At 45.8% G+C, this 15,305-nt stretch overlaps 2 protein-coding genes across 2 annotated transcripts in view; both read left to right on the forward strand.

The window, feature by feature from the left end:
- TSC22D1 (TSC22 domain family member 1) overlaps positions 1-14,621 on the forward strand; it is a 54,969-nt gene extending 40,348 nt beyond the window's left edge. The window contains exons 2-3 of the mRNA XM_081947903.1: positions 11,537-11,588; positions 13,669-14,621. Coding sequence (XP_081804029.1) covers positions 11,537-11,588; positions 13,669-13,929 — 313 coding nt within the window. The 3' untranslated portion in view covers positions 13,930-14,621. The remainder of the gene's footprint in view (positions 1-11,536; positions 11,589-13,668) is intronic.
- Positions 1-15,305, forward strand: part of EPSTI1 (epithelial stromal interaction 1) — a 577,346-nt gene that overhangs the window by 14,015 nt on the left and 548,026 nt on the right. The gene's annotated exons all lie outside the window — the stretch shown is intronic.

Here is a 15,305-nt window from a genome sequence, read left to right on the forward strand (position 1 = left end):
TGACGGTTGCCAATCAATCAAATTATAATCATGTGCCTGCAGGGACGTTGTGGTGATTTTAAGCATGATGCACTTTCCCCCCCAGTACCATCGTAACTTGGAACACATGCTAAACAAATGGTCATAAGTGAAGGACTACCCTGTATTTGCTTCCGTTCAAAATCTTCAACTTCAAGTAAGATGATGTGATTTTCAGCATGCCTTCCATTTGCAAGAGACAGCAGGATAGTGATTGATGGGGCTATTTGTTTTATTTCTAATATTTATAATTATTTATTTATTTGTAACCCACCCTACAGGATTCTCAGCAGCAGACGAGAATATCTGTAGGCCAGGGCTGAAATGAGGGGTCCTGGGTGCTCTCTGAGCGTGCTTGTTTTCGTGCAGATGTTTCATTACCCAACTAGGTAACGTCATCAGTGCTAGAAGGCAGTGGGGTTTGCTCTCTGTTTATATCCTAGCGTTCTGCCCTGCCAAATGTTGGTGGGAATGTTCTTTTTTTGCTTCCTTGATTTAGGGAGTTGAGTGTTTTTGATTGTTTGTCTGGGTTGGTAGTACCCCTTGAATGGGGTATTGTTGGTACTTGATTGAAAGCTAGTAACGAGCAGATAACACAACACCTATTTACGATGCAAAGGAAGGTTGGAATTAATGTGGAGCTGCTCAATTTCGATTGTGGGACTTTGATGGCGACATGACAAAAACGGCTGCCCCAGAGCTTCCCTTTCCCACAGTCGCGTTGACTAACTCCAGACATGTGACACGCAAAGCATTGTTTTGTTTTGAGCATTTCCCCTCTTTGCATCACCGTCTTCTGCTTGCAACAGTCCGCTCTGATCTCGTACAGGAAGTGGAAGGAAAACAAAACAAAAGAGAAGAAGAGCAATTGGGGAAGATTTGCAGCTTCCAAAAACACCTCTGAAGACGGTTTTCTCAACCGGTGGCCATAATCCATGGTGGATCGAGGGTTTGCTTGCAGAAAACCTCTAAGCCCCATAAAAAGTGGGAGCTCAGATTCACTTAACAGCCAGATTACTTGTTTATTAATTGTCTTTCCAGCGCAGGAGGAAATGCGTATGACCTTCTAATGATTGTTTAAGCTGCTTAACCCTCGACCCGCATTTTCCGAGCGCAGCCACTGAGTGAGATTTAAGGCTTTGTGTGGCCTGATCTTTTACAGAAAACCATCTTGCAAAGATTCTTTACTGGCCTCTGAGTTAAGCCTGTCATTTAATTAATTGGAACCTTTCTTTCTTTCTTTCCTGAGCTGGCATAAAACTCAGGTGAGGAACGAATCTTTTTGTTTCTTGAACATCGACAGCAAAGCCACGCAGATTTCTGCAGTTTAGTGCAGGTAGCCCTCAACTTAGGACAAATTTTGGTTGCTAAGTGAAACAGTTGTTAGGTGAGTTTTGCTCCATTTTATGGCCATTCTTGCTGCAGTTGTTAAGTGAGTGACATGGTTGTTAAGTGAATCTGGCTTCCCCGTTGACTTTGCTGATCAGAAGGCCGTCCATACAAAGCAATCACGTGACCCTGGGACACTGCAGCCGTCATAAGTACATGCCAGTTGCCAAGCATCTGAATTTTGATCGTGTGACCAGGGAAGGATGCTGCAGTGATTATTAAACGTGAAAAACTGTCACCAATCACTTTTTTCAGTAGAGTTGCAACTTTGAACAGTCATTAAGTGAACTGTTGTAAGTTGAGGACTACCTGTAATGCAGAAATGAATATTTTCCCCTTTTCTGTTATTGCACCTGGCAAACTTTTGCTAATCTTGGAAAAGTTAAGCACGGTTGGACCTACGACTGAATAATTGAGCACCAGAAGATCTGAGTATCTTGCCCTCATCCTAAGCAGTTGGAAATACATTGGATAAGAGGGCAGTAGAAAAAGCAGACCCCTCCTATCCCAATCCTATCACCCACCCCTCCAAAAACCCCAACAACTATTGCATGTATCTGATGTCATCTAGGAATCAAACTTCACTTGTAGGAAAATTCACCTCTACTTTAAGTTTTCCTCTCTGCCTCTTCCGAATTGAATCACAGAACAGAATAACAGTTGGAAGGGACCTTTGAGGTCTTCTAGTCCAACCCCTGCTCAAGCAGGAGACCCTATGCCATTTTAGACAAATGGCTTTCCAGTCTCTTCTTTAAAACCTCCAGGGATGGAGCACCCACAACCTCTGGAGGGAAGTTGTTCCACTCATTAATTGTTCTCGTCAGGAAATTTCTCCTGACAGCAAGAACAATTATCAGCGAGAACAAACCAAGTTGCTTCTCTCCTTTCCGTTTCCATCCATTGCTGCTTCTCCTGCCTTCAGGTGTTTTTGGAGAATAGGTTGATCCCCCCTTCTTTGTGGAACCCCTCAGATATTGGAAGACCGTGATCTGGATTGCAGATTGAACATCTGGATCATTGTGAGATAAAACAAGAGAAGCCCTCTTCCCATCCAGGGTCTTATGGAGACCTTCGCCCACTGAAAGCTTTCTCCGAAATAAAAAGAAGGGAAATCAAAATGATTAGCATGATTAATCTGTGCCAGCCAGCTTTTGTGTACAGGTAGTCCTCGGTTTATGGCTGCAGCTTTTGCGCTGGTTGGATCACAACATCCTCCTGGCTCTGAGGTTTTAGGGAAAGCTGAGGAAACCGGAGACGGACTCCCTGATTAAGCTTCAGTGAAACAAATGAGTAATTCAGAAAGATACTCAGAAATCCTGGCCAGGGAGATTGTAATCTCTTTTTAGTGCTTTACATAACAGAGCAACATGTGATCTCAGCACCTCTGACGTCGTGGCTGCTTGCTTTTTATATATTTTTATTCCTCTGTTGAACATAACCAGCCCCCTTTATGCTGCTGGGATCTATTCCTTCTTCTAAGATCCTTGGAAGTGCTGACTTATACTTAGCTAGAGCAAATTAGTAGCATCCCTGCTAATCCTTGTGCTTCTTTCTGCCTGGTGTCAGAATAGACATGGCATTTAAATACGACCAGAAGGCCTCTGGAAACAAGATTTTTGCAAAACCAACATGAAAATGTTTTGGGATCTGGAGCAGCACCTTAAGAGGTAATTACAGAGTGGCTTGAAAATTGTATTTTCGCAGTTGCATATAGAGATTAGATATATTTCAGCTTGCTTTCTCAGTGCCCCGTTATAGAAGGATGGCTTCCTGGATGTGAGCTAAATAAGATGCAACAAAATAAAATAATTTATATACCTCTTAAAGGGCGCCTTCTTAAAACTTGCCCATCCAATTTGTTTTCAAGGTGAACCTCGACAGAGGAAGCATCCAGAGCCGAGCTTTCTCTCATATATTATTTGCAAATAGAATTTGTATTGCTGTGGTGAGAATTAAAATCAACTTATTTCTCTCTTATTGTCAGAGTAATTGCCCAGGGTACAGTATATGCATTTTCTATCTTTATCTCTTTTGCTGGAACAAACTGTTGTCAAATTGACGTAGCCTGAGGGGTTTTTGAGAATATCTGGAAATTGCCAATTATGTGAGATTGAAAGATATTTCGACATTTCGCGAAGTCTTTATCATTTTAGATTGGGGAGCATCCACTTGACTTGCCTGTACAGTTGGTCCTCGACTTACGACCGCAATTCAGCCCAAGATTTCCATTGCTAAGCAAGGTTAAGTGAGTCTTGCCCCATTTTATGACCTTCCTTGCTGCTGTTGATAAGCGGATCACTGCAGTTGTGAAGGTAGCAACATGGTTGTTAAGTGAATCTGGCTCCCACATTGCCGTGGCTGGTCAAGACGGTCGCAAAAGGGGATCATGTGACCCTGGGCCACTGCAACTGTCATAAGTACATGCCAGTTTCCAAGCCTATGAATTTTGATCACGTGACTAGACAACTGCAACAGTCCGTAAGTGTGAAAAACAGTTCTGTCACTTTTTTTCAATGCTATTGTAACTTCAAACAGTCACTAAATGAATGGCTTAGTAAGTCAAAGACTACCTCTAGGTGATTCCTCCAATTCATGTCTCTATTTTCCTCTTTCTTCCCATCCTTTAAGCCCTGGAAAAGGGAGGGGACCTCCATCAGTTAACCACGATTAGTGCTGTGCTGTGTAAATTGGTCGAATTGGTACTCCTGCTCAGGTTGATAACGGAAGTCCAGCCAAAGCAGTAGCAGTAAAACTTTGTTTTCTGGAGAAAGTAGACTTAGGAGTTGCCTCCATCCCTGTAAGTATATTCCTGCAGCAGAGAGTAGTTTACCATATTTTCAGACTATAAAACGCACCAGAGTATAAGACGCCTTATGATTTTGAAGAGGTAAATCTTTTAAAAAAGTTTTTGCATTCTGCAGGCCTCCCAAACACTCTGCATACCTTGTTTTTTGAAAAAAAAGGGGGGGCATGCAGAGGCTTTGGGAGGCTTCCAGAGTGCTCCTGGGGGCTGGGGGGTAGAAATGTCCAGTTTTTGGCTGATTTCTGCCCTCCCCAGTCCCCAGGAGCGCTCTGGAAGCCTCCTAAAGGCTCTGCACGGCCATTTTTGCAAAGGGGGCAGGATTTTGGTAGCCCAAAAATGCTGTATTCAATGTATAAGACGCACCCAGAGCTTCACCCTCTTTTTTTGGGGAAAAAGGTGCATCTTATACCCCGAAAAATACAGAAATTTAGGAAGCTTCACTGCCCTGTATTTGAAAAGCTGAGATCTGTAATGCAGTAGACAATTCTATGTATACAGTCTCTTTGTTACTAAGGTTACTGTCCATGGTAGTAGAAGCTTGCTGTGAGGTTCAGTCCATGCATGCAACTAAATCTTGTTTTGCAAGGAATCGGTGGCTGTTGCCCAGGAAGAGAAGGGCTTGCGGGTAAGGACCAAATTGTTTGTACTGTTACACAGTTTTTTTCAGAAAATATATACCGTGGTTTCCTTGATATTTGACAAATGTGGCTGCGAGGCATCCTTGGTGCTCTCTGAGCTTGGTTGTTTTCTTGCAGACGTTTCATTACCCACCTGGGTAACATCGTCAGTGCTAGAAGGGGAGTGTTTGGAAGAGGAGGAAGACTGTGGGGCCCTTGGTGCTCTCTGAGCATTGTTTTTTTGCAGACATTTCATTACCCAACTGGGTAACATTGTCAGTGCTAGAAGGGAATGGGTATTGTGGGGAAGAGGAGGAGGAAGTGGAGGAGGTGGAGGAAGAAGAGGAAGAGGAGGAGGAGGAAGAGCACTGTGGGGTCCTTGGTGCTCTCAGAGCTTGGTTGTTTTCTTGCAGACGTTTCATTACCCAACTGGGTAACACTGTCAGTGCTAGAAGGGAGTGGAGTTTTTGGAGGAGGAGAAGGAGAGGAGGAAGACTGTGGAGTCTTTGGTGCTCTCTGAGCTTCATTGTTTTCTTGCAGACGTTTCATTACCCAACTAGGTAACATCATCAGTGCTGCTGATATAGCTGCTTTTCCATTGTGTTGTTGAGCATAATATGTGGAATGTCCATAGAGAGAAAGACACAAGTGGGAATGAAGGACATACAATTGCTTTGAGAAGTGTTGATGCAACCACATTGGGTTGCAGTGGTTTCAAGACAGGTTGGAAGGATGGGACTGCTACCAAAACGGGGGGGAAATCACTCTGGAAGGATGAAAGAACTTGACAGAAAGCATAAATGTCAGAACAGACTAAAGAAATGAAGGAACTAATGATGTGTATGAGTTTGAAAAACTGATTTAAAAACATACACATTATGCAAAATGCAGAATACTGGTAAGCCAAAGGAACTGGGACATGTAGTAAGAAATTGGCCTTTGAGATACACATTTTCAAATCTATACCTCTCATTGATTGCATTTGATAGTATATACACATCATTTGTTCCAAATTGTTTACATTCTCAACCAATGAAACAGCACGGACCTTATAGAAATATTCAGCAACACAGCCTCTAATGCTGCTTCATTATACATTTAAATTGTGTATTCATTTATCCATAAGTAGTTCCCACAAATCAAGGGAGATTTATTGTCTGCTCAGCGTTGACCCATTTGCTAAACATTATTTTATTTCCGTCATCGTCCATTCATTCCCTCTTACTATATTTAGGAACTATCCTTCAAGTCAATAGCCATAGAAAACAGCCCCATTATTCAAGCCTATTCACCGTGTCATTCTAAATCAACAAAATATGCACGCAACTTTCTTCCTTACGTTCATAGATTTGCCCCCCCAAAAAAAAATCCCTTAGGTTTAAAGAGTTCTGTTTCAGATTACTTAAGTATATTAAAACCCTAATATTAAATGAAATGTATTTAGCACTGGGATTTTTAAAAATCTGTTTTGTTAAACCTAGGTTGTCTTGCAGGGAAAACACAGTTGAGGGCTGGGTGCTTGCCTCCACAATGTCTCCACAACAACAAAGCTGGCCAATTGTTGGTCTAGTACAGGGCTTTCCAAATTCGGCAACTTTAAGACTTGTGGACTTCAACTCCCAGAATTCCTCAGCCAGCTAGGAGGAATTCTGGGAATTGAAGTCCACAAGTCTTAAAAGTTACCAAATTTGGGGACCTCTGGTCTAGTGCCTCTGAAAGGTTATTTGTGTAAATCCCCTCCTCCCCAGTGTCCATTTGATATATAGGAATTAAAGTCCACCCCCTTAACCACTTGAGAAATGAGATCTTAGATGTAGGAAGTAAGAGAGAAGTTCCTATGGGGAACTTGAAATATCTTCACACATCATCTAACAGTAATAACAACCTAGACGCCCTTCCGTTGCTAGTGAAGGTTGGATGATTTTAGAAGATTTTTTAAGTTTGTTAGGACCAGGTTCTTTCATCTCTATGGGTAGGAAAAAATTAAGAAAGGCAATTCTATTCTTTAACAAGGTGAGAATTTATTTACTTATTAGATTTTTATTCCACCTTTACCACTTTGTAAGTTACTCAAAGCGGTGAACAGACCTAATACCCCTCCTTCCTCCTATTGTCCCCATAACAACAGTTTGTTCTGAGTCCCGGGAGTCACCCAGCTTCCCCCCCCCCCCCAATGCCTAAGACAGGACTAGAACTCAAAGAAGTTCACAAGTCTTAAAAGTTGCCAAGGTAGAACACCCCTGCTTTAGATGTTGGGCGCATGAAAGTTAATTAAGCCACATTCTTACCAATGCCTGATTGTCTTGGTGTTAATTTGCCAAGATTGTGATTTTATAACACCCCTTTTTAAGGAATTCAGCCTCTTGAAAGATACCTTCATTAATGTGAAGAGTTGATAATTTAATAATACGTAGAATAGTTCTGCAGGTGATATTTGCTACTAATAGAAGATGAGCAGTTTCTAAAAGTTATCCTTCTCCATCAGTTTGATTCAATCACTTTATTTCATCTAAACTAGTTTAGTCTAGTGATTAAAGCATCTGCCTAGAAACCAGGAGACGGGGATTTCTAGTCCCGCCTTAAGCATGAAAAACTGGCTGGGTGATTTTGGGCCAATCACCGGGAGACGGCGAGTTCTAGTTCTAGCTATGAAAGCCAGCTGGGTGACTTTGGGCCAGTCTCTCTCACCCCCCATCCCACCTCACAGGGTTGTTGTTGCAGTAAAAATAGGAGTAAGGAGGAGGATTTGGCACATTTGCTGCCTTGAGTTATTGCTAAAGAAGTAATAAAGGCAGGATAAAAATTAAAGGAATAAATAAATCTGCCCCAAACATCATAGGCTTTGGCAAGGCCTGGTGGCAGTTGGTTCCTCTAAACCAACAACTGGTCACTCTGGCTGTAACAAATTCTGGGTTTTTATGACTGTGGAGATGTCGCCATGGTCATAAGTGCGAGGACCGGTTTTAAGTCACCTTTTTTTGTGCCATTGTAACGTTGAACAGTCACTAAATGAATGATTGTAAGTTGAGGGCTACCTGTAGCTTTAGAATAATCCTTTTGGAAGCTGTGGTTTTCAGCTACTCCTTTAGTAACATAGGAGTCGAAATCAGGCAAATAAGCTCACCATAAAGGATAACGTGGCTCTGTTGGGCAAAAATGAAATGCAAACTATTTATTGACTTTCTCTAGATAATAACCCCTAGCTAATCTCCCCAGTCTCCAAAAGCTAACCCTGGTAAGAGCTGGTTAAAAAACCACTAGGAAATACTAGATTAGACTGGAAAGTGTTTTTAAAAAGTGATATTTTGATACCTAAAATTTAGTGAGAGACTAGAAGTGTTGACGGACAGTTGATATAATAATCCATGTTGTAACACGAGATGGGCATTGAATAAATTTAATAGGTAAGTAGGTAGAAGATAGAGATAGATGGATGGATGGATGGATGGATGGATGGATGGATGGATGGATGGATGGATGGATGATAGATAATGGATGGATGGATGGATAGATAGATGATATCGAGATGATGGATAATGGTTGGATAGACAGAATAGAATAGAACAGAAGCTGAAAGGGACCTTGAAAGGTCTTCTAGTCCAACCCCCTACTTAGGCAGGAAACCCTACACCACTTCAGACAAATGGTTATCCAACATCTTAAAAACTTCCCATGTTGAAGCATTCACAACTTCTGGAGGCAATGGATAGAGATAGACATGATAGATAAATAAAGTTTAGACAGACAGATAGATAGAGATGATAAAGGATAAATAGATAAATAAATAAGATGGACAGATAGATGAGTAGATGGATAGATAGGATGGGTGGGTAGGTAGATAGGTAGAGAGGGAAAGAAATGGAGGGAGAGATAAGATGGATGGGTGGGTGAGTAGGTAGGTGAGTGGATGGACAGACAGACAGACAGAAAAAATAAACAGCCTCTTGTGAACAGCCTTTTTCCTCCATGTTCCAAATATTTCATTGCCGTTCTCTTGTGAATGACGTTGAAGCTGATGACATTATACCTGAAATACTTTTTTAAAAGGAAAACTATGTCCAAGGCCTTGGCAATTAAAATTTTTCGCCGGTTCCTCTTAAGGCCGGCATCAGTCAGATATGTGGTGGGTTGACATTCACACCACATAATGTAATCTGTTGCAAAGGATAAGATTCCCCCCCCCACCCCTGGGTAGGACAGAAGACCTAGCTATGAGCTTTTAAAGCTCTGGAGTTGAAATAACAAGCAGAAAAATTGTGCGTTCGGATGGCTGAATGTTTGTGGCAATAAACACTGAAGAAGCAGCCTCGGGGGAAAAAATTGCCGCTTCCTCTTTTTTCCCTTCTGAATTCTTCATGATGTGAAACGTGGGAAAACTGCAGAGGGTGGTTGAAACAGCTAGATGACCTTTTGCAGTAAATGTGGCAAGGAGCACAAAACCATCCGTTTCTATTGTGACGGGGAAAAATATAAATAAAGGTTGGGTCAGTTTCTGTAGGGAAAAGGGGAAGTGACAGCAAAGTTGTTTTTGTGTGTGTTTCTCCTAATACTGAACTGTGTCATAGCTACGCAGCTAAAAGCAAAAACAAAATATGTAAAAAGCCACTTGTGGCAAGAATTAATGTGAGTTTTGAGGCTTAGAGTTCCACTTGAGAATTTTGTGTCTTTACAACTCCATGTTGGAATTCTTCACCGTCCAAAAAGAAGATTTTTTTCTGCCTGGAAATCCTTATGCTTAAGTTGTTTTGAATGATCCTGGTATTAAACTAAGGCCTGAATGAAAACAGTTGGAAACTGTAGCACTTCATTTTTGAACTATCAACATTTGAAATGCACTTGCTCTTTTCTTAGGGAAAGTTTGCTTTTGGGTGTGTGTGTGTGTGTCTGTGTGTGCAAAGGAAATACTTGATGACTAGATAAGGCAGGCTTTTTCATTTTGAAGGGAGGGGAAAAATGTTTTAGGAGCAAGGAAACGGATAGTCCTGACTTATAACCGCATAATTCAGCCCAGAATTTCCATCGCTAAGTGAGACAATGATGAAGTGAGTTTTGTTCCAATTTTACGACCTTTCTGGCCACGGCCGTTAAGTGAATCACTGCAGCTGTTAAATTAGTCACACGCTTGTTAAGCGAATCTGGCTTTCCTGTTGACTTTGCTTGTCAGAAAGTCGCAAAAGGGGATCACGTGACCCTGGGAAGCTGCAACCGTCATAAGTACATGCCAGTTGCCAAGCCTTTGAATTTTCATCACAGGACCACGGGGGTGCTGCAGTGGCCGTAAGTGTGAAACACAGGCCTGGAAAAAGTGACTTACGGCCGTTTCCACCCTTACAACTTTTGCAGCATCCCTGTGGTCCCGAGATCGAAATTTGGTTGCTTGGCAATTTATAGGATCCCGCTTTGTGAACTTATGATAAGCAAAGACGGTGGGGGAGGGGGGGAACCAAATTCACTTCAACATGTTCCCACCTCAACCGCTGCAGTGACTCACTTAATGGCTGTGACAAGAACGGCTGCAAACTGGGACCAAACTCACTTAACAAACCGTCTCGCTTAGCAGTGGGAAGGTTTAGGCTCAGTTGTGGCTGTAAGTCGAGGTGGGAGCAGGAACCAAAGTCCCATCTCTAAGCATCTCTCTGCCCTAAAGAGCCCCCCAGCCTTTCCTGCCCTCCAAGACAGCCCCCCCCCTCCTCCCTGAAGCTGGGGAGGGGGTAGGCGCTGCGAGGCTGCTTCTGCCTTTCCTCCTGGGGCCATTAGAGGGCGCCCTTGGAGCGGCCAAGCAACCAGCACTGAGTGAAATGCAGCCTGCCAGGGGGAGAGGGGGGGGGAGGGAGAGGCGGGAGGAGAAACTCCCCCTCCCCATTTGGCTCGCACCGCCGGCCTCCTGCGCGTCCTTTCGCTTTCCTTTGCCCGCTGGCTCCTGGCTTGAAAGGGGGGAGGGGGGCTCCTGTGGAAGATGCCCCTTGTGGGACTGGAGGGGGGGGCTCCCTTGAAGGTCTGATCTGTGCTTAGTCTTTTTTTTGGGGGGGGGGGGGGGAAACCGAAGGAAGAAGAGCCGAGCCCGCCTTACTCGCGCATCCCTTCCGAGCACCGTTTTCGGCGGCGGCGGCGCTGCTGCCAGCGAAGGTTTCAGGGCGGGGGGGGCGGGGGGGCGGGCCCCAGAGGCGTGTCCAAAGGGCCGGCCCAGCCAATGAGCGCCGCGCCTGCCTTGCCTGCGTTGGGCACCGAGCAAAGGCAGAGCCCCCGCCAAGCGGCGGCCAGCCGGGGAAGCGCCGGGCGCGGAGGGGGGCAGGCAGGCAGGCAGCCGAGCGAGCGAGCGAGCGAGCGGCCGCTTTGGCGCAGCACCGGCGCGCTCCTTCCCCCGCGGGGCTCCGCATCCCGGCCCCTGCTGTGGCCGGCCGGGGGCGATGGATCTCGGCGTCTACCAGCTGCGGCACTTCTCCATCTCCTTCCTCTCCGCCTTGCTGGGCACCGACAGCGCCGCGCTCAGCCTCGACAGTAGGTAAAGCCCTCGCCTCGCCCGGCTCCTTGCCCTGCTCCCCCCGGCAGGCTGCAGGGCGCCTGACAGCTCCGGCTGAAAGCCGAGGGAAGCCGCAGGAGGGGGCGGCCGGACCCGCGCGCGCTCGCCCCAAGCTCAGCCGCTGCTAACGTGGGCTTCTCCTCCTCCTCCTCCTCCTCCTCCCTCCCCTTCCCCGCTTGTGTCTTGCAGCTCCTCCGGGGCGAGCGTGGTCGCCATCGACAACAAAATCGAGCAAGCCATGGTAGGTCTGGGGGGGGGGGAGCCCGGGGAAGAGGGGTCGGGGGGCGCCTCTGCAGAGCCCGCGGGGCGCGCTCCCTCCGCCCTTTCTGCAATGGGCCGGGGTCGCTTCGTGGGGCTGGGGGGACGGGACACCGCACGGCCTCTTTTGCATCAGCCCCCAAAACAGGTGGAGGGAGGTCAGCGGCCATGATCGTTGGGGAGGGGGGAGAGAGAAGAGAAAGAGCCTTTAATTCTGGGGTGGGGGGAGGAAGAGGAGGAGGAGAGCACCCCTTTCATCTGCGGATTGATTGATCTCCCCGTATTATTATTATTATTATTATTATTATTATTATTATTATTATTATTATTATTATTATTATTATTATTATTATTATTATTATTATGTCTTTGGTCTCCCCCCCCCCTTCAATTTCCGCTGTGTGCTTTTGTTGCTGGAATGCTGCAAGGAGCCCCATCTCTCGGGAACCTCCTCCTCCTCCTCCTCCTCCTCCTCCTCCTCCTCCTCCTGTCTCTGTTGCTAGGCAAACTTGAAGTGTAACCCCCAGCTATAAATAGGGTGGCCCCGCTGATTGGCGGAAGGATCAGCTAGGGAGGCGGTCTTCCTCGCCAGGGCTGACGTCAGAGGGGATGGTGGGGAGGGAAATGCGGCAAGCAACCTTATTCCCCCCTCCCTCCCCTCCGTCCTTCCACCAGGCAGAAGGAGCTGCAGCCCAGGAGGCGGGCATAAGGGGGGGGGTGGCACAGGGTACCCGATCCCGGAGAGGAGGGGCAGGCGAGGCGATCTGGGCCCAGAGCCCCCCCAAAGGCTAGGAAAGGCTCTCCTTCCCCTCCCTCAAGCCGCCAGCATCCTAAAGCCCGAGTAGCACCCGTGATGCTTTCGGCCCGGAGGATAAAACGATGATGCAACAATGGTGAATTTCAGTCCATTGCATCCCTTGGCTGGTCCAAAATAAGGCTGCATCTTCCCAGTGAGGTTTTGCTCCAGAAGGACAGGCCCCAAAAAGACAACTCAAGCCAGCCATTGTTCTGGCTGGACAATTTTGCCTTGTAGCCCCGTTGCCAAAAACAGGACCCCTCTTCTAGAAATTAATGTCATTTCCAAGAAAGTGGGCTGGCACGGAGGACTGCTTCCATTCCTTCCATCCCACCAATTCTGCCTGGGGGAAAAATCACCATCAGGAGCCCTTCTGCTTCATAATTGGGGCAAAAAAAGAACAATGTTGCCTAGTTGTTATCTGCCAGAGAGCAAGCAAGCTCTGAGAGCACCAAGGACCCCCACAGAAAAGGGTCTCCCCTAGCAGAGCGCCCACGTCAGGACAGCTTTGCATTAACCTGCAGCGGAAGGGAAATTTAAAATTTAAAACCAAACTCAACGGCCTTGAAGATCTGGGTTGGGTTGCAAGCCAAAACTGCCATTCAACACTTGGGGATCATTTAAACGAGTAATAGAGTTGGGGAGTCACTTGTTAAATTGGATACGCTAAGAACATTCCCAGTCTCCATCGTCTTCCCACAAGGGCTGCCCTTAATTTTGCAAATGGAAAGGTTTTAAAATAAGAATTCGAGTGGAAAGGTTTTAAAAGAAAGAGTTGGAGGGGAAAGTTTTTAAAACGAGAATAAGGTTTTTGGGCTAAAGATAAAGAGACGGTGACGGATCTGGTCCTTGATTTCTGCCTGTTATATTTTTCTGTGCATTTCCATTCCTTGCAAGCCGCTTCGATTGTGTAGACACCAAGAAAGGAGAATATTTGCAGCTCAGGGTCGAAAGGAGGGGTCCTGGGTATTCTCTGAGCTTGGTGATTTCCTTGCGGGCGTTTTGTGACCATCCTCAGTGCCACACCTAACCCATCATCAGTGCATTGATGATGCTCCCTAGAAGGGTCATGAAATGTCTGCAAGAAAACTGCCAAGCTCAAGAGGGCACCAGGGATCCCCTCCTTTGCGGAGACAGGAGGGTGGGATGGGTAAACCACGAGGGAGGGTGGGATTCTTTGGAGGGAGACCCTCCCCAGGCCATTGCAGAAGTCTCTGCCCTTGGTGCAACTGTTTTTTGGGGGTTGGCTTCTGCTTCTCTTTTCCAGGATCTGGTGAAGAGCCACTTGATGTACGCAGTGCGAGAGGAAGTCGAGGTCCTGAAAGAGCAGATCAAAGAACTCATTGAGAAAAACAACCAGCTGGAACAAGAGAACAACCTGTTGAAAACCTTGGCCAGCCCGGAGCAGCTGGCTCAGTTCCAGGCGCAATTGCAGACCACCAATTCCCCCGCCGGGTCTTCGCAAGCACAGGGAGCAAACCTGCAACCTTCCCAGGCTGCACCGCCAAACTCGGGACCTTCGGCCTAGTCAGTCCAGCCACCTCTTCAGATTTCGGCCCTCTGGATTCTTCTGCTGAGAGGCTGGACGGCAGGAATCCAGCGGTCTCTGCATGCTGCCTCCCACCCGCCCCCTCCCCGATTACAAAGACACTTCTGCACCCTCCCTCCCTCCCTCCCCAACTCCTAAGTCGCAAAACGTTGGTTTCCTTTCCAGTATTAAAGCTGTTCGAAGTGGGGTGGGGAGAGCAGGAGAGGGTTGAAAGTTTCCTTTCAGATTTATTATTTTTAAAAAGTTGGGAGTGGGAGGGAGGGTCTCGCCACCATTCAGGGAATTAGCACAAATGCACTGGGCGACTTGAGCAGCTTCCGCAGCAGCTGCTAAAAGAGAAAAACAACATCAACAAAACCGTACGAGTTTTTTGTGTGCCTGAAGCTTAATTTTTTCCTTAACGATCTTCCTTCCGTGCAACGCCGTGGTGAATGCAAATGCTCTCGGGCCTGGCAATGTGAAGAAGTTGGCTAGGGTGGTGGGGATGAAGCCCCTTCCTCTAGCCTTCCACCAGGAAGCCAAAGGAGTAAGACAAGGGAAGAAAGAACTTGGGGAAACTGAGGGACAGTAAAAAAAAGAAGGGAAGGGGATTTCGGTGCCTGCAGTCTTTAAAAAAAAATAGCAGAAGTGCACTCATTTTCTATAGACAAGGAAGGTGCGAAAAAAATAAATCACCTATTTTCTAGGAGAGGAACCAGTAGATAAAAAATGCTGTGATATAGGATGGGTCTGATGAAGGTTTGTTTGCTTAATGTATATTTGTGTATTTAATGTACAATTACTTTGTAAAATAGGAACTGTAACTACTCCATTCAGTTGTACAGAGTGAATTTAAAAAGAATGAACTGAATCAGTTTGGATAGAAATCCCCCCCCCCCCCCGGTTGGTTTTTTTTAAAGCTTTTTTTAATTTTAATTTTATTTTTTGACGCTACATGGATTCCATTTTGCACCTCTACAGCTCTTTTCGGGAATCAGCTGGTGCTGCTTATGTCAGTTGCCTTGGAAAATGAATATATATATATTGAAGTCAAACTTGCAGTCCCGGTTGATGTGGGCTGCAGGTGGGGGAGGGAGAGGGATGAATTCACCAAAGCAAAAATCTTTAAAAAAATTAATTCCTCACATTTTGGAGGTGGGCTTACGATCTGTGTAATAAGATGCATATGTTCTTGTGCATGTTATGTTCTGGGCAATGAATTGGGAGGAAAATGGTAAAAAATACCAGTATATTTAACGATTGCACTTGTCAACTTCCAATAAAGCATACCATGTTGATATAGAAGCTGTGAGTTCGATCCTAGGTTAGTGGCAGACATTTCTCTTCTCTGGGCACCATGAGAATTTTATCTGCTG

The sequence above is a fragment of the Natrix helvetica genome (assembly GCF_964273705.1).
Source record: "Natrix helvetica genome assembly, chromosome: 3".
Taxonomy (NCBI): domain Eukaryota; kingdom Metazoa; phylum Chordata; class Lepidosauria; order Squamata; family Natricidae; genus Natrix; species Natrix helvetica.